A 26,626-nucleotide genomic window follows, 5' to 3' on the forward strand; every position below is an offset into this window, starting at 1 on the left:
TTATGTTTGTAAATATTTTTTTATTTTTTGTAACTTAGTTCTTTTTTATTTTTTGTACTTTAGTTAGTTTATTTAATTGTATTTATTTGTAGGAATTGTATTTAATTTATTTATTGATAGTGTAGTGTTAGGTTTAATTGTAACTTAGGTTAGGATTTATTTTACAGGTAAATTTGTAATTATTTTAACTATTTTAGCTATTAAATAGTTCTTAACTATTTAATAGCTATTGTACCTGGTTAAAATAAATACAAAGTTACCTGTAAAATAAATATTAATCCTAAAATAGCTATAATATAAATATAATTTATATTGTAGCTATATTAGGATTTATTTTACAGGTAAGTATTTAGCTTTAAATAGGAATAATTTATTTAATAAGAGTTAATTAATTTCGTTAGATTAAAATTATATTTAATTTAGGGGGTGTTAGTGTTAGGGTTAGACTTAGCTTTAGGGGTTAATACATTTATTAGAATAGCGGTGAGCTCCAGTCGGCAGATTAGGGGTTAATAATTGAAGTTAGGTGTCAGCGATGTTAGGGAGGGCAGATTAGGGGTTAATACTATTTATGATAGGGTTAGTGAGGCGGATTAGGGGTTAATAACTTTATAATAATAGCGGTGCGGTTCGGTCGGCAGATTAGGGGTTAATAAGTGTAGGCAGGTGGAGGCGACGTTGTGGGGGGCAGATTAGGGGTTAATAAATATAATATAGGGGTCGGCGATGTTAGGGCAGCAGATTAGGGGTACATAGGGATAATGTAAGTAGCTGCGGTTTACGGAGCGGCAGATTAGGGGTTAATAATAATATGCAGGGGTCAGCGATAGCGGGGGCGGCAGATTAGGGGTTAATAAGTGTAAGGTTAGGGGTGTTTAGACTCGGGGTACATGTTAGGGTGTTAGGTGCAGACGTAGGAAGTGTTTCCGCATAGCAAACAATGGGGCTGCGTTAGGAGATGAACGCGGCTTTTTTGCAGGTGTTAGGTTTTTTTTCAGCTCAAACAGCCCCATTGTTTCCTATGGGGGAATCGTGCACGAGCACGTTTTTGAGGCTGGCCGCATCCGTAAGCAACTCTGGTATCGAGAGTTGAAGCTGCGTTAAATATGCTCTACGCTCCTTTTTTGGAGCCTAACGCAGCCTTTATGTGGACTCTCAATACCAGAGTTATTTTTATGGTGCGGCCAGAAAAAAGCCGGCGTTAGCTTTTCGGGTCGTTACCGACAAAACTCTAAATCTAGCCGTAGGTGTTTAAATTCTTCATAGAAGTTAAATTCAAAGAACATTTAAAATAGACATAAATAATAATATAAAATGTTTGTGACTGCAATATGCTTTCACTATTTATTTTGTCCATTTTTCATGCAATTTACAAGGACAGTCAAGTCAAAATAAACTTTTATGATTTAGATACTTTTATCATAACATTTGCTTTATTCTCGTTATTCTTTGTTGAAAACTAAAGCTAGTTAGGCTCATATGCTAATTTCTAAGGTAGTTAGACAGCGCTAGTTCATGTGTGTCATAGAAAGTATTGTGCAAGAAAAGTCTTGTAATTACAAGGTGCTTATGTCTATTTAAAGGGACACTGAACTCAATTTTTTTCTTTTGTGATTCAGATAGAGCATGAAGTTTTAAGCAACTTTCTAATTTACTCCTATTATCAAATTTTCTTTATTCTCTTGGTATCTTTATTTTAAATTCAAGAATGTAAGTTTAGATGCCAGACCATTTTTGGTGAACAACCTGGGTTGTCCTTGCTGATTGGTGGAAAAACTCATCCACCAATAGTGGAGAGTACTGAACCCAAAAAAAGCTTAGATGCCTTCTTTTTCAAATAAAGATAGCAAGAGAACGAAGAAAAATTGTTAATAGGAGTAAATTAGAAAGTTGCTTAAAATTGCATGCTCTATCTGAATCACGAAAGAAAAAAATTTGGGTTCAGTGTCCCTTTAAGGGAAATGTAATATTGTAACTTCTGTAACTCACGTTGCCTTCAGAGAGATAAATACAACGCAATATAATAACAAGTGTTTTAGTCTTCATATCTTGCATACTGTTTATAGCCGAGCATTTTAAAACATAATTAACTTAGGATATTTAGGATCGTTAGCTATGTCAAAATCAGTGTTAGTGAGCGGGCTGCATGTTTAAAATGTTTTACAAATCCATAAAGGATCTCCGTAGGCCTTGCAACTACAATATACAAATCTAGAAAGGAATACAAGTTTTATTATGCTAAGTATAATATATTTTAATTATTCACTTAAAAATGTCTATAACAAGTGAGGAATGCCGAATTTGTGCCCATGCCTACTGTTAACTTCTGAAAGTTCCAGAAGGTTTAGTGTAGAAAGAAGAGGGTGCGAAAACATTAAAAAAAAAATTGCCAGAATGTGAAAACGGAGAAGAGGCAGTGGTCGAATCGCCAGTAGGCGACAAAGAGTGCCTGCAAGCATGAAATGCAATATTATGTAGTGCCATGGCACAGAGCAGTGGAGAGGAAAGGCTTGATGCAGGGTTGTCCAACGTAGCCTTGTGGGCTGGTGATAGAGCATGTTTTAAGATACCTATCTGCCAGATAAATGAATCGCTTGGACAAATAAATGAATTACTTGTAGTCACATAGGTTATCCTTATAATCTGGTCTGTCGCCAACTCTTGAGGATAGACAATGGATATTCCTGAGTTAGAATTTACAGAGAGACAATCAGAGCTTGGATTAGAGAAATAGCCATAATCTGAGTATGTAGAGGGTGCATACTGGTGTGGTGACATAGTTTACTGATTTAGCTGTTATTGAAATCCCTTCCCCCCAGATACACCTTTCTCTCTGAACTAGGTGTTTAATTAAAGACACTCCCATTAGCCTTGACTGGCATGTGCTAGGCCAAACCCCTTTGAAATGAGAATACAATTGGGAAACACTCTATTTTTCTCTCTTTCTTATCCTGTTCCTGAAAGGATGGCTGATTTTGGACACATTGGTGAATTTGGCTGAGTATATTCCTAGGATTTTTTAGCAGTGTTGCACAAAATTGGTATTGTAGTAGAGTTGCACTGTATTAATTATTTGGACTGTTTTGCTGTAAAATAGATGTGTATATATACCTGTAAATCTTTCTCTTATTATTAACATATATTGGTTGACTCTTTTTAAAGTGTTTATTTCACAACTTACTTGTATTGGTTTAGTGGTTTCACCATAGAGATTTAGTACTAAATTAGAATTATATTTAGTATAAAGTAAAAATATTTTAATCAAATTAATAACCACAACTGGCGTATAGAGAATGCACAAGTCATGGAAAACGGAGTGAGATGGCTACAGTATGGAGTAAAAAGAAAGCTATAGACAGACAATATTAGGAGCAGAGAGACCATGGACGATGGTTAACGTATTTAGTACATAGAAAAGGCCATCATATGGAACTGTGGGAATGAGAACGAGAGGGAGTGATATGGATAACAAAAACGGAGAGATTGCCAGGTGTGGTAAACAGGACGCGAGTGACAGGGTGAAAGTATTAGAAAGCCTGGGTGTAAAAAAGAGAGAGGGGAGTTTTGAGAAAAAATTAATTTGTGGGAGCTGGTAAAGATGCCACTCCAATAGAGGATTGTGTAGATAGAGGACAAAAAGGTAACATGGGAAAGATGGTGCAATATAATCACTTACAAGACTCCCTGTAGTCTCCGTGCATTATGTGGGTGGGGGACACAACAGTTTCTCTGTTATTATTGGACAGCAGTTCCAAATTCTCAATGGCTAAAATTAAAACAGCACACACATTATACCAGCTCCATATGGTCAAATTCATAACAATACTATATTCCATGTGAATCACCATACCCCACCCCTCACCTGATATCTTCTTCTGCTTTTCCTTGTTGAAATGCTTCCAGAGTAAAAAGACAAGAACTGCGGCAACCATCAGTGCAGCCAAAGTACCCAGAATTATCCCCACTATTGGGTCCAACATAGAAAGCACTACCACTCGGCCCAATGGAACACAATCCTCGCCCACACACACCTGAAGACAAAGGAGCAAACTGTTATACCATAATAATAAGCAAACACAATTCATTTCCTCAAGTACACCCATCCTATACTGCAGCCTCTGATTTGCATTACAGACTCATCATGCTCCTGCTCTATATGGGAGATTTTATATATATATATATATATATATATATATATATATATATATATATATATGTGTACATGCGAGCTAGAGTCCTAAATTGCATTCTCTCTGCATATGAGCCCATAGCTTACACCCATAGTGCATAGGAGCTCACACTCCCTCATCACTAGAGCTCACACTCCCTCATCACTGGAGCTCACACTTGCTCATCACTGCAGCTTACACTCGCTCTGCACTGGAGCTCACATCTGCTCTGCACAGGAGCTCAGACTCCCTCATCACTAGAGCTCATACTCGCTCATTACTGCAGCTCACACTTGCTCTGCGGAGCTCACACTCGCTCTGCACTGGAACTTATACTCGCTCTGCACTAGAACTCACAATCACTCAGCACTAGAGCTCACACTCACTCACCAGTGGAGCTCACACTCACTCACCAGTGGAGCTCACACTCACTCACCAGTGGAGCTCCCACTCACTCACCAGTGGAGCTCCCACTCACTCACCAGTGGAGCTCCCACTCACTCACCAGTGGAGCTCCCACTCACTCACCAGTGGAGCTCCCACTCACTCACCAGTGGAGCTCCCACTCACTCACCAGTAGAGCTCACACTCACTCACCAGTAGAGCTCACACTTCCTCATCACTGGAGCTCATACTCGCTCTGCACTGGAACTCACATTCGCTTCTGCACTGGAGCTCACACTCCCTCATCACTGGAGCTCACACTCCCTCATCACTGGAGCTCACATATGCTCTGCACTGGAGCTCATAATCGCTCTGCACTAGAACTCACATTCGCTTCTGCACTGGAGCTCACACTCCCTCACCACTGGAGCTCACACTCACTTTGCAGCAGCCCTAGCATTTTTCTTCTCTGAACTGAATCACTGCTTCCTCTTACCTGCACGTCCAATCCCTCTGAGGGAATCACCAGGTCCTTAGGAATTTGGCAGGTAATCTCATTCTTTAACACTTTAGGGTTGCAATCTCTCCCTGCAACTTTCATTGTGACATTCAGACATCTGGAAATCAGGTCAAGATTTTTGTGCTGAAAGAAATGAACAATACAATAAATTAAACAGAACTGATGTTTGCAGAGAAAAACAAAGAAACCCATTTCCAGACCCAGTTAACAATAAACATTTGTATTGTTAACTGGGTGTATCTGCCTAAATCCCAATCCTTTTATGCCCCTCGTGGATCTTACATGTGTCTCGATTTCTGACTCCCCTTTCTTCAGTTTAAAGAGGTAATCCTCAAATGTATATATTTTGTAGTCTTCAAAATATGTGAATTGCGACAGAGCTGTGCGCAGGCCGTCCAGTTGCAAGCTTAGGTTCCCACGAATAACGGGTCTATTTGTGGTGTAGCTGGGAGAACGACACACAATACGATTTGCGGAGATTCCTGTACTGCAGTCCTGTTAAAAAGATCTTTTTAGTTGCAATGCTGGAATGTGTAGTATTCAACTTAAATTAATAGATAACAAGTGATAGGATGGATAACAGATAACTGGTTCATCCCCTGAGGTCTATAGGAACCAAAAATTGGGAAAAATCACTATTTCTCAACTATAGTATGTTAACAACTATAGTTAGAGGGATAATCACTAGAGGTGTGAAAGATTAGTTTCAAATTTTTCCCAATGTCCGATTCATCCAAATTTCATTAATGTAGGCATTAATTTTGGCCGAACATTGGATTTGGGTTAGTTACCTTTATTGTCAATGGAAACAGCAAATAAATGCAACAATTTTTTTTAAAAAATCTGACATTATAGAATTAAGACAATAAAAAAAAAACTCTTTCAATCCTAACATATTACTCACTGATTTTGAGTCAATGAATGACTAGCTCACAGACGCACAGAAGTCACACTACTGCACGTTCCAATATCTCTAGTCAAAGTAATTTAAAATGTCTGAGCTTCCCCTAGTATCCCACCTCCCTATGCTAGGTTAAGTCTTAACTGGACATTGGCACTAAATGTTGAGTCAGACCCATGTAAATCATTACAAACAAAGGAGATGATTAGCCAAACTATTATAGCTTCTTCCCCCTTCCTGCACATTTTTTTTGCACCAAAATGGCAAAAACAAATGATCACATGAGTTTGGTCAAGAAATTATTTGTTCTTTGTCTGTTTCGTCCAAAAATGTATTTGACTGTTCATGTATCATACGATTTGCTAAATCAGCATACGTTCGAACAAATACAAATTTGAATGTGAATCTCTAATAATCACTATTGGCAGAGCACAAGACACCCCCCTGAGATGCCCGTTTTCATCAGTATTCTTGGTGATTTCCAAATTTAATTCGAGATGCTTAATAATACAGAGGCATCAGTGTGGTGTCCTCTCTTAGACATTAAACATGTAGGCAGCAACTAAAAAGAATGAAAGTACCACTGCTAATCACTTTAGATGACATTTTCAAGGATTTCATTATACAATTCTTACAATCGCTCTAAACTGAATTATTATGTAGATACATTTAATTATTTGTATTGGTCAATGTGCAGCTGTGCTTGTTTTGATGAGCAAACTGATTGAGTAAAGGGTGGCATAGTCTGGCATGGGAAAAAAATGGGTTAAAGCTGTGACACACAGCAAGCGGAGCGGCGCGCAGCGTGTAGATGCGGCTGTGCGCGCTCAGTGTGTCCTGCCTTTTCATCTCTGAGCACTCTGCTGCGTCAGGTCGCGTAGCTGAGCGCTCAGAGATGAAATAATTGATCTTCAGAAGCGATGTGACGCGGAGCGAAGCAGCTGCTTCGCCTCGCGCCGCATCGCTTGCAGTGTGTCACAGCCTTTATGGTCACAGATGTGAATATACAAGAATTTTTGTACTGACCTCTCTCACATTTTCAAAAAAGATGGAGACAGTAGACACAGAATCCAAGTTTGTCCCGAGAATAGTGAGAGCTGTACCACTGGCAGAGAGAGAAAGAGAGATGAGAGGTGTGACGTTACATATTGAGGAGCTACTGGGGAGAGGAACTTAAAGGGACATGAAACCTAAAATTATTTATTTCATGATTCAGATAGAGCATACAATTTTAAACAACATTCCAATTTATTTCTTTTATCTAATTTTGGTATCCTTTAGGTAGGCTGCTGATTGGTGGCTGCACATATATACCTCTTTTCATTGGCTTGACTAGGTGTACCGCTAGCTCCCAGTAGTGGATTGCTGCTCCTTCAACAAAGGATCCCACAAAACCAAAACTGATAATAGAAGTAAATTGGAAAGTTGTTGAAAAATGTTATGTTCTATCTAAATCATGATAGAAAACAAATTGGGTTTCATGTTCCTTCAAAAGGGACATGATACTCAAATATATTTTTTCCCATTCATCTAAATGAAAGTATTTTCAAAATGTATAATAGTTTGTTGGTGTTGGTTCAAATGGATGTTCTAGTACAGAATAAAACAAACATTTATTGTCAGAGCTTTCCCTGGTAGCAAGTGAAAAAGAGTCCCAGGAATTACTTGCATATAATGATACACGTTCTCTTAAGGTCACCTTAAATTTAAACAGTATTTACATAACCATTTTCAGGCAAAATGAGTATATTTAAGTGGTGCTCTTCCATTATATATATGATTAGGAGTAGCCACCAATCAGCAAGTGCTACTCAGGTGCTGAACCAAAAATGGGCCGGCTCCTAGGCTTACAATCCTGCTTTTTCAAATAAAGATATCAAGAGTGCGAAGAAACATTTATAATAGGAGTAAATTAGAAACTTGCTTAAAATTGCTGCTCTATCTGAATCATGAAAGAAAAAAATTGGGGTTTTGTGTCCCTTTAATGATAATTACATCACTACTACAATCTGAAGTTCTTTGTCTATCTCTCCTACTGAGGACAATTAAGGACATATATAACACAACAAATAAAAAGGACTACTGTGCAAGCAAGGCTGTATGGAAATCCTGTTAGATAATTATATTATGTTCCGCACAACCTTGTTTGTACAGTGACATCATAGAAACAGATATTGCTTATAGAAGTACATATTAGAGATGTGCAAAAATTCGGAATTTGCCATTTTTTTTTAATAAAAGTGCAAATCCAGATATTTTTGTATATTGCATCTCTAATTTATAATAAATCCAGCGCCGAAATGAGCTGAATGTCACAAACCACGGCTATTTTTGGCATTCATTTCACTAACAAATGCCAAATTCTGATTTTTTTCATATCCCTAATTTGTAATTCTACAAACAATATCAAATTCTATGATGTCATTTAATTCTACTAGTAATGCAAATCTTAAAAGGGACATTATACACTAGATTTTTCTTTGCATAAATATTTTGTATATGATCCATTTATATAGCCCATCTGGGAGTGTTTTTGTAACAATGTATAGTTTTGCTTATTTTTAAATAACATTATGCTGATTTTCAGACCCCCTAACCAAGCCCCAACGTTTTAGATGTAGACTGATGTCTACAGACTCCTGCTGGCTCCATTTTGTGTAGAGTCTTTTCATATGCGGGGGAGGGGGCAGTATCTTCTCTTTTTGGTATACAACCACTTTCAGTGGGTGTTACAGCTAACCTCATCAACAGAGCTAAACTGGGAGCTTCTAAGTAAGTTTTTAAACAGTTTTATACTGGATTTTTATATCAGTATCTGTGCATACTTTTTATAGTAGTGTCTATTACATGCAGTTATATGAAAATTGGAGTATACTGTCCCTTTAACATTAAATTTCAATGACAGGACACTGACACTTGCAAGTCTCATGAGCACTGTATATATAACATTGTAGCAAACACTGCTGCCCTAGAGTGCTCAAGACACATGCATGTTCAGGAACCTATCTTAGTATGCCCTTATTGAAATGAGCTAAGATGTGACCAAGAAGGCCAATAGCGCAATTAATGATAACCATTGTATGCTCTGAGTAATGGAAGTTTAATTTTGACACCCACGTCCCTTTAATGTCCGTAATGTTACATTGTTATGTGACACTTAGCGCTACTATCTATGTGAGCTACTAGTCTCTGACCATGACATCCCAATAATTAAATGTCATGGCTGACAATCTTTATCTTAGGCAAAGTTAGGGTTAGGAATAGGGTTTGCATCTCTGGTAAGTTCCGGAAAAAATTAAGATCACGTGACCTCTCTGTGACATCAGCTGACTCTAGTAAAGCGTGAAAGAGAGGTCATGTGATCCAGGTTAATATTTCCTACCTGGCCAGGCTACACTGTGGTTGGATGATATCTACAGATGGGTTGGGTAGGTAATTGAATAGTTCTGGGTTGGGGATTTCATCACCGTCCAACCAAAGAGAAACTGAGACCCCTCCAAGTAACCCGGAAGAGGGGGACACACAGCATAAGGCATCAACAGGACAGGGGGCTCTGGGAAAAGAAATAGAGATATATATTGGTAGCCGTAATATGACATGCGTGTTTATTTATTCACCCTACCAATAAGAACACTTACCCACTGTACATGGAGCAGTCAGCTCCATTAATTAATATTCTCTGTGTTTCTCCTGCAATCAAGTTTTTGCCCTTTAATGTCACCCTTGAACCTCCCAGCAGGGGTCCAAATGCGGGTGAAAGAGAGCTAATAAGTGGCTCCTAGAAGAGAACAAATGTATGTATTAAAATAATATGACTCTTGTGCCACCTGTTCCATGCACTTCCTGTCTTGGCATCCAACGCACTCCCTATTGGATTACTTTATCTCCATTTATTTCATTCACTCTCTGATTGTTTCTAGTTAAATACATGCACCTCCTGCCTCTTCCTTGACAATCCAATGGTTTTATGCACTTCTTGAAGGCCGATTACCTGTCTAAATATGTCAAGCAATCACTGATGGCTGACTGCCTATCCAATCATTCCATGCACTCCTGATAGCTGATTACTGTACAAATATTTCATACACTGCACCTGTCCAATCATTCCATGCACTCCTGATAGCCGATTACCGTACAAATATTTCATACACTGCACCTGTCCAATCATTCCATGCACTCCTGATAGCCGATTACCGTACAAATATTTCATACACTGCACCTGTCCAATCATTCCATGCACTCCTGATAGCTGATTACCGTACAAATATTTCATACACTGCACCTGTCCAATCATTCCATGCACTCCTGATAGCCGATTACCGTACAAATATTTCATACACTGCACCTGTCCAATCATTCCATGCACTCCTGATAGCCGATTACCGTACAAATATTTCATACACTGCACCTGTCCAATCATTCCATGCACTCCTGATAGCCGATTACCGTACAAATATTTCATACACTGCACCTGTCCAATCATTCTATGCACTCCTGATAGCCGATTACCGTACAAATATTTCATACACTGCACCTGTCCAATCATTCCATGCACTCCTGATAGCTGATTACCGTACAAATATTTCATACACTCCACCTGTCCAATCATTCCATGCACTCCTGATAGCCGATTACCGTACAAATATTTCATACACTGCACCTGTCCAATCATTCCATGCACTCCTGATAGCTGATTACCGTACAAATATTTCATACACTCCACCTGTCCAATCATTCCATGCACTCCTGATAGCTGATTACCGTACAAATATTTCATACACTCCACCTGTCCAATCATTCCATGCACTCCTGATAGCTGACTGCCTGTCACTGCTTCCCTTGTACTTTGTCATCAAACACTCCCTTTGGTAACTTTATGCTCCTTCATTCTCTGCAATCATATTTACTAACTGAGGGATCTCACCACAAAAGTAAAGTTGCTGGCTGATGCTCTGCCCGTAATGAAGTAAGGTTTGTCTGATAGATTTTCATCAATTGTTAGGATGAGCTCAGCCAATGATGTGTCGTTTGGAGGACCCACATTCTCCAAAGTGCAAATCAACCTATGGAACCAATAATAATAATAATAATAATACTTGTAAGATGCAGCTCTGTCACTGCCTTTAGATCAGTGTATCCTCTACAGACTGAACATACATAGTTTTATCATGACAGACATCTTTGTAATATCTGTACTTCATGTAGTGCACAACTTTATCCCTACTGTCTATACTCCTGTTTATGCACACTACACACTAGACATCAAAATACTTATAAATGCACCCTTCTTCTACTTTACCTTTTGCTGTCACTGTCCGTGGGGTTCACGATACATTGGCGAGGTCCCACGCTCACTTTGTGTGTCTCTTTTCTGATCTCTGCATTGGTGGGGCCATTGTACACACTGAATGACTGAAAGTCTCTACCACAAATGGTGATCCTAGTGCTACCCCGTAAAGGTGCGGTGTTTGGGTAAAACTGCAAAAGACACAGAGGTGAGGATCTGCAAACAGATTGTATCCAGTACTGTGCTCTACTCAGTATCTATGAGAGGGACTTAAAGGGGAAGTACAACAGAAAGGGGCTTCAAAACAGATTTACACAAGGCACAAAATGGAGTCTGAGACAGATAAGCAGAGAACGGGCTATAAGTATATCAGAATAGTAGGCACTAAGGGTAGCTTTGGATAGGAGGCGCTACGGGTAGATATGGATAGGAGGCGCTATCAGCAGATATGCAGAAGTGGGACTAAGTATGCATAAGAGGGGGGTTAAGGGAAGATGTACATTTCAGGGCTGATGACCAGTTATACGTATGTAGGAGGGACTATCATAAGGTATGCTAGGAGGGGCAGAGAAAAGATAGGCATAGTTGTGTCTACTGGCAGATATGCATAGCAAGGGCTATGTGCTTACATATGTAAGAAGGGTTATGAGCTTATATGTGCAGGAGGGGGCTATGAACAGATAAGTGTAGGAGGGGCTATAAGCAGATATGTACAGGAGGGGCTATGAACAGATAAGTGCAGGAAGGGCTATAAGCAGATAAGTATAGGAGGGGCTATGAACAGATAAGTGCAGGAGGGACTATGAACAGATAAGTGCAGGAGGGACTATGAACAGATAAGTGCAGGAGGGACTATAAACAGAAAAGTACAGGAGGGGCTATGAACAGATAATTGCAGGAGGGACTATAAACAGAAAAGTACAGGAGGGGCTATGAACAGATAAGTGCAAGAGGGACTATAAACAGATAAGTACAGGAGGGACTATGAACAGATAAGTGCAGGAGGGACTGTAAACAGATAAGTACAGGAGGGACTATGAACAGATAAGTGCAGGAGGGACTATAAACAGATAAGTGCAGGAGGGACTATAAACAGATAAGTGCAGGAGGGACTATGAACAGATAAGTGCAGGAGGGACTATAAACAGATAAATACAGGAGGGACTATAAACAGATAAGTGCAGGAGGGGCTATGAACAGATAAGTGCAGGAGGGGCAATGAACAGATAAGTGCAGGAGGGGCTATAAGCAGATAAGTGCAGGAGGGACTATAAACAGATAAGTACAGGAGGGGCTATGAACAGATAAGTGCAGGAGGGGCTATGAACAGATAAGTGCAGGAGGGACTATAAACAGATAAGTACAGGAGGGGCTATGAACAGATAAGTGCAGGAGGGACTATAAACAGATAAGTACAGGAGGGACTATAAACAGATAAGTGCAGGAGGGACTATAAACAGATAAGTACAGGAGGGGCTATGAGTATGAACAGATAAGTGCAGGAGGGACTATAAACAGATAAGTGCAGGAGGGACTATAAACAGATAAGTGCAGGAGGGACTATAAACAGATAAGTACAGGAGGGACTATAAACAGATAGGTGCAGGAGGGACTATAAACAGATAAGTACAGGAGGGGCTATGAGTATGAACAGATAAGTGCAGGAGGGACTATAAACAGATAAGTGCAGGAGGGACTATAAACAGATAAGTACAGGAGGGACTATAAACAGATAAGTGCAGGAGGGGCTATGAACAGATAAGTGCAGGAGGGACTATAAACAGATAAGTACAGGAGGGGCTATGAGTTTGAACAGATAAGTGCAGGAGGGACTATAAACAGATAAGTGCAGGAGGGATTATAAACAGATAAGTGCAGGAGGGACTATAAACAGATAAGTGCAGGAGGGACTATAAACAGATAAGTACAGGAGGGGCTATGAGTTTGAACAGATAAGTGCAGGAGGGACTATAAACAGATAAGTGCAGGAGGGACTATAAACAGATAAGTGCAGGAGGGACTATAAACAGATAAGTGCAGGAGGGGCTAGGAACAGATAAGTGCAGGAGGGGCTATGAGTATGAACAGATAAGTGCAGGAGGGACTATGAACAGATAAGTGCAGGAGGGACTATAAACAGATAAGTGCAGGAGGGACTATAAACAGATAAGTGCAGGAGGGACTATAAACAGATAAGTGCAGGAGGGACTATAGACAGATAAGTACAGGAGGGACTATGAACAGATAAGTGCAGGAGGGACTATAAACAGATAAGTGCAGGAGGGACTATAAACAGATAAGTGCAGGAGGGACTATAAACAGATAAGTGCAGGAGGGACTATAAACAGATAAGTGCAGGAGGGACTATAAACAGATAAGTGCAGGAGGGACTATAAACAGATAAGTGCAGGAGGGACTATAAACAGATAAGTGCAGGAGGTACTATAAACAGATAAGTACAGGAGGAGCTATGAACAGATAAGGGCAGGAGGAGCTATGAACAGATAAATGCAGGAGGGGCTATGAACAGATAAGTGCAGGAGGGGCTATAAGCAGATAAGTGCAGGAGGGACTATAAACAGATAAGTACAGGAGGGGCTATGAACAGATAAGTGCAGGAGGGGCTATGAACAGATAAGTGCAGGAGGGGATATGAACAGATAAGTGCAGGAGGGACTATAAACAGATAAGTACAGGAGGGACTATAAACAGATAAGTGCAGGAGGGACTATAAACAGATAAGTACAGGAGGGGCTATGAGTATGAACAGATAAGTGCAGGAGGGACTATAAACAGATAAGTGCAGGAGGGACTATAAACAGATAAGTGCAGGAGGGGCTAGGAACAGATAAGTGCAGGAGGGGCTATGAGTATGAACAGATAAGTGCAGGAAGGACTATGAACAGATAAGTGCAGGAGGGACTATAAACAGATAAGTGCAGGAGGGACTATAGACAGATAAGTACAGGAGGGACTATGAACAGATAAGTGCAGGAGGGACTATAAACAGATAAGTGCAGGAGGGACTATAAACAGATAAGTGCAGGAGGGACTATAAACAGATAAGTGCAGGAGGGACTATAAACAGATAAGTGCAGGAGGGACTATAAACATATAAGTGCAGGAGGGACTATAAACAGATAAGTGCAGGAGGTACTATAAACAGATAAGTACAGGAGGGACTATAAACAGATAAGGGCAGGAGGAGCTATGAACAGATAAATGCAGGAGGGGCTATGAACAGATAAGTGCAGGAGGGGCTATAAGCAGATAAGTGCAGGAGGGACTATAAACAGATAAGTACAGGAGAGGCTATGAACAGATAAGTGCAGGAGGGGCTATGAACAGATAAGTGCAGGAGGGGATATGAACAGATAAGTGCAGGAGGGACTATAAACAGATAAGTACAGGAGGGACTATAAACAGATAAGTGCAGGAGGGACTATAAACAGATAAGTACAGGAGGGGCTATGAGTATGAACAGATAAGTGCAGGAGGGACTATAAACAGATAAGTGCAGGAGGAACTATAACAGATAAATACAGGAGGGGCTATGAACAGATAAGTGCAGGAGGGGCTATAAGCAGATAAGTGCAGGAGGGGCTATGAACAGATAAGTGCAGGAGGGGCTATGAACAGATAAGTGCAGGAGGGGCTATGAACAGATAAGTGCAGGAGGGGCTATGAACAGATAAGTGCAGGAGGGGCTATAAACAGATAAGTGCAGGAGGGGCTATAAACAGATAAGTGCAGGAGGGTCAGGTATTCACATTAGTAAATAAAATAAACTAAGCTGATGCACAGTGAGGCTATGATGGGTCAAGCCCTGGGCTTTTGTTTCTTACCGCAGTGATTGTAGGCAGACAGCTTTTCTGGTTCCATTCCCCATCACATTTGCTTTGCTGGGAGCAGCCATTTTTACACCAGCCACAGCCCATAAAGCGTGGGGCTCTCAGGCAGCGGCTACAGCTTTGAAGGTGGTGGCACCCAGGGCCTGTGACATTAACCTGAATAACCTACAAGGGTGAAATGTGGGATATAGTGACCCTGTATCCTTGCAGCTTCGGTATTAAAGGGACACAAAGCACAAGAATTTTCCTTCATGGTTCAGACACAGTGTACAATTTTATAAATCTTTATTATTTATTTCTAATTTTCTCTGTTCTTTTGGTATCCTTTGTTAAAAAAAACAGGTAGGCAGGCTCAGCTCATGTACATGTCAGGATCACTCTTACAAGAATGCTTTTAACATACATTGTGTAAAACTGCATCCATCTAGTGCTAGAGTTGCTATTTAGCTCTCCAGACATGCTCACACTACCTACCTTTAAAGGGACAGTCTACCTAAGCCCCTGCAGACTGCTCTTATCTCATTGCTTTTTTTTAGGCTTTTTACAATCTTGCATTTTAGCCAATTAGTGCTGGTTCTTGTGAACCCATTAGTCTTCTCCACGGAAGTGAACACACTGTTATCTGTATGGCACACATGAACTAGCACTGTCTGACTGTAGTGCAACATTGTAAAAAGCTAAAGAAAAAAAGCACTGAGATAAGGGGCAGCTTGCAGAGTAGCTTAGAAACAGGCAATCTTAGCGGCTATATAGTATATTAATATAAATAATGTTGGTTGTGCAAAACAATAAAAGAATCAAGAAGACCGTCCCTTTGACAAAGAATGCAATGAGAACAACGTAAATTTGATAATAGAAGTAAATTAGAATCTTTTTTTAATCGTACTCTCTATCGGAATCATGAAAGAAAAATGTGGGCTTATGCGTCCCTTTAAACATTTTGTCGCATTGACCTTGATTTTCTCCTGTACAATATCTTTGCTTACCTGATTACCGGCAACAAAAAAAAGATTCTTTCCAATGAGAGTGACCACAGGTGACACAGGATGAGTGTCACTCAGGGAGAAATTGGCAAGGATTTGTGGGTTACTGGTACTGGTCCGTTGTAGCACAACCTAAAGCAAAGGAAGAGGAGGGAGATCAAACCATGCAGATGGGGGAGGAGGCAGAATCCAGGTCAAATGAGAAGAGTCAGAAAGTAAAGAACAAGGAGACGGTTGTTAAAAAAAGGGGAGTAGAGAAAGCTAAAGGGCGTGGAAGCTAAGAAATGGGGATAAGTAAGGAAGAGAATGGAATCAAGAAGGATGTCAAGTAGTAAAATGAGTTGACAATCAACAAGGAAAAGTTGGTAGATAATGAGCTCAATATTTTCCCACATTTCAAATTTTGGGCTAGATTACAAGTGGATCGTTAATTTATTGCGCCCTTAAATGGGAAAATTCGCCCATTTACGGTGCGCAATAAATAACCAGTTATTACAAGTGGCTGGTTACATTAACTGCACTAGGCAGTATTTTGGAGGTAAAGTTGTCAGCTGTGGCTGTAAAGTACCTTTACATTGCGGTCTATGGGGACTGAGTGTTCGCTCTATACACATAACGCATAAATATATATATATTCATATATATTTACATTTGCTGCCATCGCTGCGCTACTTACCACCTTCGCTGTGCTAGGTTCTCATGCCGTGTCTCACGGTATGAGAATGAGGCTCCCATTGAAGCCTATGAAAGCGCGCTTTCGTGTGCATGTTTCCATGTAATGCAAACGCAATGCCGGGTCTGCATTGCAACTTACTTGCAATACCAGCGCACATTTGCGTGTGCTGGTATTACTAAGTGGAGCACAAATATTTGCGCTCCACTCGTAATCTTGCCCAATGTATTTAAAATGTGTGTTTTTATTTTTTTCTTCATTTTTTATATTCCTGTCCTGATTAAATCTTCATTTTTTTAGTCCATATTAAGGGGCCTTGTAAATTTCAACCAATGGTGATGTGGAAGCTGTATCCATCAGCCAGTGAGCTATGGATACCTAGGTATCAGATGTGCACTAATATGCATGGTATATTTTATGTAAACTAGTTTCGAGGAAAAGCTGCCTTTAACGTGTTTTATTGTTGGTCTTTCTTATGATTGACTAAGATTTAATTTGTTGTAGTACAGTGTCCCTTTAGGTGATTATGGGAAGAAACAGTTTTGTTCAATTTTGAGAGCAGCCCCAAATCCTAAAAAATGTAAAGTAAAAATAATCTTTACTCCATGCAATCATTATTTATATTGCATACTTTTCCTGTAAGTTACATCCAAAATTTTAAATAAAAAAAAAACTCTGAAAAGAGCGGAACGCCACAAGCAGGTACCCTTTTCCGCATTTAGAGACATCTGAAACCACCGTATGCACAAGCCTAGTAAACACCTTTTAGATTTTTATATAAGGTTTAGCTACGTGTAATTAAAAAAACTTTGCGGTATATTTTCATTATTTATTTTGTCCTCTGTTTATGGAATTTAGCTATGGAAATGTCAGATTTTCTAATTCTCAGAACCTAAAATGCACCCTGCGGACTTCTCTCAAGGCTAACCTTGCTACATATATGTTCCTTATTGGCTTACAGATAACAGCAGCAAAACAAAGTACTGTACTTTATACTAACATAATGACTGTGGCTACCCATATTGGCAATTGGTGGGTGGAGTTACTGATGAATAATTACAATAAAAAGAATGTTAATTTGTTTTAAAAATGTTTAGACTTGGCTGATATATTATTCTATAATAACACAACAGAACTGTCACGTAATTACAAAGTGCTTACTGTTCCTTTAAAAGGGACAGTCTAGTGAAACATAAACTTTCATTATTCAGATAGAGCATGCAATTTTAAGCAACTTTCTAATTTACTCCTATTATCAATTTTTCTTTTTTCTCTTGGTATTTTTCTTTTTAAAAAGCGGGAGTGTAAGCTTATGAGCCGACCCATTTTTGGTTCAGAACCTTGGTAGCGCTTACTGATTGGATGGCTGCATTTAGACACCAATCAGCAAGCGCTACCCAGGTGCTGAACCAAAAATGGGCCGGCTTCTAAGCTTACATTCCTGCTTTTTAAAATAAAGATACCAAGTGAACGAAATTGAATGCTCTATCTGAATCATGAAAGTTTAATTTTACCTAGACTATCCCTTTAACTGTGCTGTATCCCCTTTTCCTCACCTGCAGGATCCGCCCTTCAGAGTCGCCCAGGTATCCGATGGTGAGATTATCCTGGATGGTCACATACACAGATGTGAGCAGAACTCCATCTAGTCGCCCATTAAACAGATCCAAGCGGCTGACAGGTTGGTAGACCATAGTAGGGGAATTCCAGCAGTTGCGGTTATACGCTGGGTCCGAGAGGCTCACCTGTTCACAGAGGTTACAAGCAGTATTATATTAATGGTAGATAAAAAAAAAAGAGTCTAGTCAGATATGATTTTGTGTTGCATGTTTTTAAACAAACATTTGTATTTTATTTGTTATATTTTTGGTTTTCTAAAACGTATTATGCAGGGATAGGCAAGGTGTCTGTACACGGACACTGGTGTCCGTGACTGGCCCTTGCAGTGTCCGCCACCCGTTTTGCGGAGGGAAGGGAGGAGTAGGACAGATGAATGCTGGTCCCCACTCCTCCTTGACCCAAGCGACACAAGGCTTAATAGCGGGAAAGTGAGGGAAGAAGCAAGCTGCCTGCAGTCAACTAACCGTGAGTTGTGACCCATCCCAATTCCATGATCTGTGCGGCAGTGTGGTGCTGGTGTCTGTGTGTAGAAGACTGCTGCCTACTCTGACAAACCTTACGTAACCAAGTAAGTAACCAACAATGATGATCATGCAATTAACAGCAAGGTGGGTGGGTTTGGTCAGGAGTTGCAGACTCTCAATATAACCAAAAAAATAAATAAAAGGTAATACCACAAGCAGTCTTTATATAAATGTTATTTTAAAACTTGTTTAATTCGATGACTAATTTGTACTTGTAGAACTAGACCTGGGGCGTCCAACGTGCAGCCCGTTTGGCAGCAAAGTGTCGTTGTCCTGACTTAAAGAAACAGAATATGTCGGCAGATAGGAACCATTCGGCCTATCTAGTCTGCCCAATTTTCTGAATACTTTCATTAGTTCTTGGCCTTATCTTATATCTAGCATAACCTTATGCCTATCCCATGCATGTTTAAACTACTTCATTGTCTCTACCACTTCTGCTGGATGGCTATTCCACCATGTATCCAGTACCCTCTCTGTAAAGAGAGTGTTATTTGATGTTTTTAATTTAAAATGTACCTTGGTGTCCTTCACTAACATCTGTACTTTGGAAAATGTCCGCCACAGCCTTGGTCCATGCCTATCCCTGGTATTATGTTTCTTTCTTTTGCTTTTTTTTAAACACATTTCTGTGCTTGAAAAAAAAAAAAGGTTTTATGCTTATAGAGGGTTATTACTATCAACCAATAGAGGTGTGGAGGTTACCCTGTGAGTAGGCAACTAGAGATCTGTGCATAAACATGTACTTCCTGTGTCTTGCAATATCAGGCCAGATGTCTTCAGATATCTCTCAGTAGTGCATAGGTGCTCTTTCAAAAAAGGATACCAAGAGAATGAAGCAAATTGGATAACATAAGTAAATTTGAAAGCTGTTTAAAATCACATGCTCTATTTGAATTATTAAAAATAAGAAAAAGAAAAAATGTTGGGTTTCATGTCCCTTTAATTACTTTTATCTAATGTATCTGTGAGCTTTTGTTTACCCCTTTCTCCCTTACAGTCTTTGCAATTATTTGCTCTTTTAACTCTTAGAAGGCGTTAGGGTGTTCCATGCTGTACTTAGAGTGCTGGGCTTTCACGCCATTAGGGGGGCAGGAAACGCCCTACCTTTTGTGGCATCCTGCACCCTTCTCCTTTTAGTCAATAGAAAATCAGATTGGGGGCGTGACTAGCATCGTAGGTAGTCCCCCATGATCGGATCCAGGCCTTGAAATCAGGCGATTTTGTTTTTTCAAGCAAGTGTTTACACCGGAACTTCACAACAATTTTCATATAACTCCATGTAACAGACACTACTATAAAGAAGAATATGAACAGATACGGATACACAAATCCAGTATAAAACCTTTTAAATACGTACTTTAAAGCTGGCAGACATTCTCCCCTCCCCTGCATATGAAAAGCCCCATTACACAAACAAGAGCAAACAGGAGTCTGTAGACTTCAGTCTACATCTGATACTTTGGGGCTTGGTTAGGAGTCAGAAAATCAGCACAATATTATTTAAAAATAAGTAAAACTATATATTGTTACAAGGTTAATATGGATGATCAGTTTTGCATCAACAATCATGTTAGGAAAAACATGATTTGCAACAGCAGTGAGTACACAAAATAGTTAAGGTGTAAATATTATTGTATATATATATATATATATATATATATATATTTACATTTAGCTATTAGATTGAGATTAGAAAGGAATATAAGTCTGTTTATCTAAATACCTGTTAAACTATTACTAAGTACCTAAGCTGAATCAGTGCTAAACCACTTTAAAGTGATTGTTAAGGTTAATGAATTAAAGCCCAGTATCTAAAAGTAATCTTAAAAACATGGGCATTTACAAAGATGCTTCTTTTTTGAAATGACAGTCATTGAGAAAGTCAGTCTGTTGCTGAAACGCGTTGTGATGAACGTTACGTAGTGTGTGTCACTATTTTATAAAAGATTAAATAAATGGAGATTTTTTTTTTTAACCACCCGGATTCGTCATCTATATGCTAAATACAGAAGGAGATGTGGGCGGAGGAACGGCGGTTTACCGTAACAAAATGGTAAGTATTTAAAAAAAGAAGTGTCTTTGTAAAGTTTAATGAAAATCAGTAAAAAAGAAAACAACAAAACGTAAAACAATGTGCTCATCTGACAAAATAAAGCTGTACTATTCATTGCAAAATTCTTCTCACATTTAAAGGTACATTGTAATGACGCTTACAATTTGTGTTTAATATCCCATTAAAGGGACGTGAAAACCACAATTTCTCTTTCATGATTCCAACAGAGCATTTTTAAACAGCATTCTAATTTACTTCTATTATCAACATGTCTTTGTTCTTTTTGTATCTTTTGTTGAAAAGCAGAGACGTGAGCTCAGGAGTGTGCACGTGTCTGGAGCACTATTGCAAGAATGTTATCCATTTGCAAGAGCACTAGATAACAGCACTATTTCCTGTCATGTAGTGCACCAGATGGCTATCTAGGTATCTCTTCAACACAGAATATCCTGGGAATAAAGCAAATTTGATAATAAAAGTAAAAAGGAAACTTTTTTTAAATGACATGCTCTGTCTGAATCACAACATTTTTTTTTTAGGGTTTTATAAGTTTGATGGTTCAAGACCAGAGTTAGACTATCCCACCTACACATCCCACAGAAAATAAAATATTTCCTCTTGACTTGGCCCTCCAGAGGTTTTGGAACTACATTTCCCATAATGCTCAGCCATCATATCAGCTGGCTGAACATCATGGGTAATGTAGTTCCAAAACCTCTGAAGGGCCAAGTTTGATGTCTGCACGGTCTAGATCCCCTCTGCATTTACTGTACATTCCTCTTTATCACTTAAAGGGACATGAAACCCAAAATCTTTATTTTATGATTCAGATTGAGAATACAATTTTAAACAACTTTCTAATTTCCTTATTTTATCTAATTTGTTTCATTCTCTTGGTATCATTTGTTGAAGGAGCAGCAATGCACTACTGGTTCTAACTGAACACATGGGTGAGCCAATGACAATCAGTATATATATGCAGCCACCAATCAGCAGCTAGAACCTAGGTTCTTTGCTGCTCCTGAGCTTTGCTAGATAAACCTTTCAGCAAAGGACAACAAGGGAAGGAAGCAAATTAAACAACAGAAGTAAATTGGAATGTTGTTTAAAATTGTATTCTCTATCTGAATCATGAAAGAACAAATTTAGGTTTCATGTCCCTTTAATCCACTGGCCAGCAAACACACTGCAGATTTAATACTAACAAACCTCCCATGAAAATATCTCCATTTCCTCTTGTATGAGGAAAAACAAATTCCTTTCTGACCCAGAGCAACAGTCAAATTCCTTAGTTTTCTTGTGCTACTTGGTCTTTTTTATGTATAGTAAAATAACTGCAATATGTTTTCCTTATTTATTTTGCCTCATTTATATGTAATTTAAAGGGACAGTCTACACCAGAATTTTTATTGTTTTAAAAGATAGATAATCCCTTTCTTACCCATTTCCCAGTTTTGCATAACCAACACAGTTATAATAATATACTTTTAACTTCTGTGATTATCTTGTATCTAAGCCTCTGCAAACTGCCCCTTTTTTCAGTTCTTTTGACAGACTTGCAGTCTAGCCAATCAGTGCTGGCTCCCAGATAACTTCTCGTGCACGAGCACAGTGTTATCTATATGAAATATGTGAACTAACACCCTCTAGTGGTGAAAAACTGTTAAAATGCAATCTGAAAGAGGTGGGCTTCAAGGTATAAGAAATTAGCATATGAACCTCCTAGGTTAAGCTTTCAACTAAGAATACCAAGAGTACAAAGCAAAATTGGTGATAAAAGAAAATTGGAAAATTGTATAAAATTCCATGCTCTATCTGAATCATGAAAGTTTATTTTGGCCTAGACTGTCCCTTTAACTCTGACAATTCTTGCTTTTCTAATTCAGAACTGAAAAATTGCTCTGCTGGTTTATCAAGGCTTACCCTTCTACATATAATTGCCTATCTGGCTTTAACAAAAAAAAAAACAGCAAAAACACTGCACTTTATACTAACAATAAGACTGTAGCTAAACCTGTCAGCCAAAAAGCAAATACTGCAGCAAATCAAATAGCTGGTTTAGGTAAATTTTAGGAATTTTTGAAACCCAGATTACAGGTTTTCGCAGTTTGACCTCTTTAGAGGGTGTGGTACAAAGTACAGTTTATTTACTAAAATCAAAAAGTGCTTAATATCCAGTTTAAAATACTTTGCTAGACAAAAAATAAGATAAAATTGAATAGGTTGCATCTACACAAACCAAAAATTTCTGCTTCCATAAACAAATATCAAGAGGAGTGATATCTGGCTCAATATTACTATTATCAGCAAAGCTAGAAGTGCTACGCTCTACAATATTTAGGCTATTGAAACAAAAACAGCAGGGCCCCCCCAATAAAAACAAGTCAGTTCCGCTAAAACAACACTTTTTAGACTGGCAATTGTCCCATTTCCTGCTGCTAAATCTGGCACATTCCATACATCCGTCACTAGATGTAGAAGGGTCAATTATTGTTATATTGCACAGCATGAACTATATAATAAGCACAGCATCAGCTGTATTTTAGTCATCCCTCCCACACTGATAACTTATGCCTTTACCACTGACATCACGTGAATGTACATACATGTATAGAGAGGTCACAAGTGGGCGTGTTCTGCAGCAGATATATATGTATATTCTGAATGTGTAAGTACTGCAGTATATTTATATTGAAAATTATCTGAAATGTGTATAAACTACAATATATATATATATATATATATATATATATATATACATACATACACACACACACACACACACTGAAAGTGGCCAGGAATGTGTATTTATTGTAGCATATTTATATAGAAAATGATCTGAAATATGTATATACTACAATATACAGGTGAAACTCCAAAAATTTGAATATTGTGCAAAAGTTAATTTATTTCACTAATGCAACTTAAAGGGATACTAAACCCAAATGTTTTCTTTCACGATTCCGATAGAACATGCAATTTTAAGCAACTTTCTAATTTGCTCCTATTATCAATTTTTCTTTGTTCTCTTGCTATTTTAAGTTGAAAATGCAGGAATGTAATGTAAGCAGCCGGCCCATTTTTGGTTCAGCACCTGGGTAGAGCTTGCTGATTAATTTGCTACATTTAGCCATTAGTCAGAAAGCACTACCAAGGCGCTGAACCAAAAATGGGCTGGCTCTTAAGTTTTTAATTCCTGCTTTTCCAAATAAAGATAGCATGAGAATGAAGAAAAATTGATATTAGGAGTAAATTAGAAAGTTGCTTAAAATTGCATGCTCTATCTGATTCAGTAAAGAAAAAATGTGGGTTAGTATCCTTTTAAAAGGTGAAACTAATATATTAGATAGACTCATTACATGCAAAGCAAGATAGTTCAAGCGTGATTTGTCATAATTGTGATGATTATGGCTTACAGCTCATGAAAACCCCAAATCCACAATCTCAGAAAATTAGAATATTGTGAGAAGGTGCAATATTCTAGGCTCAAAGTGTCCCACTCTAATCAGCCAATTAAGCAATAACACCTGCAAAGGGTTCCTGAGCTTTTTAATGGATTCTCAGGCCTCGATGATTGAAAGTTCGTAATTTGCGGCGAGAAATGTGTATTTCTGTCTCGCAACTCTCGCAAATTTCACGCCTTGCGTAATGATCGTATAAAGTGGGCAGTCCATTGTAAACAATACGTTACGCGATAAGCTGTCCATAGTAAACTATAGACTTCGCCTCCTTATATCATTTCACGAACCTCGAAATGGGTTTCCATATATCATTGCGTCGCTTCGTAATTTTAATGAATCACTTTATTTCAGTTTGTGTTTGCATATTTCAAAATGTAAAACTACAGTTATAGTATATTGTCTAAATACGTTATATCGTATTATTTTTAAAATGAAATAAATATTGTAAATAATGTTATTCATGTTATTTCGCCAAAGGATGTCTGGCGAGATATGTATGTGAGTTGAATGTGCGATTCGTATGGCGTATGTTTTTATATCATCGTAACATATCTGTGAAACTTGCGAGATTTACTCAGGTTACGCCCATGGAACGCCCATTTTACGCCCTCTCCTTCGCAATGAAACTCTCCTTCGCAATGAATTCTGCTTTTACTGTTCTGGTTATATTTCAATCAATATCAATCAATAGACCCTTTTTAACAAAATTACGAATACAGAATTACACATACGAAGTGGGTAATTAACATTACGCAAACCAAAAAAACCATTCGCAGCGTATGTCGAATGACGAAAAAACGCCCATTTCGAATACATACACGCAATCAATTTCGAACACTTTCATTCATTCCGATATTATATTCGCACTCCGGTGCGAACATCTTTACATCATATCATTTTAAAAACCAGCTTTCAATCATCGAGGCCTCAGTCTGGTTCAGTAGGAATCACAATCATGGGAAAGACTGCTGACCTGACAGTTGTGCAGAAAACCATCATTGATACCCTCCATAAGCAGGGAAATCCTCAAAAGGTAATTGCAAAAGAAGTTGGATGTTCCCAAAGTGCTGTATCAAAGCACATTAATAGAAAGTTGTGTGGAAGAAAAAGGTGCACAAGCAGCAGGGATGACTGCAGCCTGGAGAGGATTGTCAGGAAAAGGCCATTCAAAAGTGTTGGGGACTTTCACAAGAGCCACCACACACAGACGGATCCTGGACATGGGCTTCAAATGTCGTATTCCTCTTGTCAAGCCACTCCTGAACAACAAACAATGTCAGAAGCGTCTTACCTGGGCTAAAGAAAAACAGTCCTGGTCTGTTGCTCAGTGGTCCAAAGTCCTCTTTTCTGATGAGAGCAAATTTTGCATCTCATTTGGAAACCAAGGACCCAGAGTATGGAGGAAGAATGTAGAGGCACACACTGCAAGATGCTTGAAGTCCAGTGTGAAGTTTCCCCAGTCTACGTTGATTTGGGGAGCCATGTCATCTGCTGGTGTTGATCCACTGTGCTTCATTAAGTCCAGGGTCAATGCAGCCGTCTACCAGGAGATTTTGGAGCACTTCATGCTTCCTTACACAGACGAGCTCTATGGGGATGCTGACTTCATTTTCCAGCAGGACTTGGCACCTGCCCACACTGCCAAAAGCACCAAAACCTGGTTCAATGACCGTGGGATTACTGTGCTTGATTAGCCAGCAAACTCACCTGACCTGAACCCCATAGAGAATCTATGGGGCATTGCCAAGAGAAAGATGAGAGACATGAGACCGAACAATGCAGAAGAGCAGAAGGCCGCTTTTGAAGCACCCTGGTCTTCCATAACACCTCAGCAGTGCCACAGGCTGATAGCTTCCATGCCACGCCGCATTGAGGCAGTAATTGCTGCAAAAGGGGCCCAAACCAAGTACGGAGTATATACAGTATGCATGCTTATACTTTTCAGAGGTCCGATATTGTTCTACAGGTATGTACAATCCTTGTTTTATTGATTTCATGTAATATTATAATTTTCTGAGATTGTGGATTTGGGTTTTTCATGAGCTGTAAACCATAATCATCACAATTATGACAAATCACAGCTTAAACTATCTTGCTTTGCATGTAATGAGTCTATCTAATATATTAGTTTCACCTTTTAAGTTGCATTAGTGAAATAAATGAACTTTTGCACAATATTCTAATTTTTCGAGTTTCA

General features: G+C 38.9%; 1 protein-coding gene across 2 annotated transcripts in view; it reads right to left on the reverse strand.

Moving 5' to 3' along the window:
* Positions 1–26,626, reverse strand: part of MST1R (macrophage stimulating 1 receptor) — a 107,407-nt gene that overhangs the window by 35,595 nt on the left and 45,186 nt on the right. For both annotated transcript variants that reach the window (XM_053721150.1, XM_053721149.1), the window contains exons 4-15: positions 18,325–18,513; positions 16,099–16,227; positions 15,107–15,277; positions 11,274–11,452; positions 10,899–11,037; positions 9,613–9,752; positions 9,357–9,527; positions 7,001–7,079; positions 5,356–5,568; positions 5,050–5,196; positions 3,863–4,031; positions 3,677–3,766 (exon numbers count right to left, since the gene is read on the reverse strand). In XM_053721150.1, coding sequence (XP_053577125.1) covers positions 3,677–3,766; positions 3,863–4,031; positions 5,050–5,196; positions 5,356–5,568; positions 7,001–7,079; positions 9,357–9,527; positions 9,613–9,752; positions 10,899–11,037; positions 11,274–11,452; positions 15,107–15,277; positions 16,099–16,227; positions 18,325–18,513 — 1,816 coding nt within the window. The remainder of the gene's footprint in view (positions 1–3,676; positions 3,767–3,862; positions 4,032–5,049; positions 5,197–5,355; positions 5,569–7,000; positions 7,080–9,356; positions 9,528–9,612; positions 9,753–10,898; positions 11,038–11,273; positions 11,453–15,106; positions 15,278–16,098; positions 16,228–18,324; positions 18,514–26,626) is intronic.

Source organism: Bombina bombina, chromosome 7 (assembly GCF_027579735.1).
Source record: "Bombina bombina isolate aBomBom1 chromosome 7, aBomBom1.pri, whole genome shotgun sequence".
Taxonomy (NCBI): domain Eukaryota; kingdom Metazoa; phylum Chordata; class Amphibia; order Anura; family Bombinatoridae; genus Bombina; species Bombina bombina.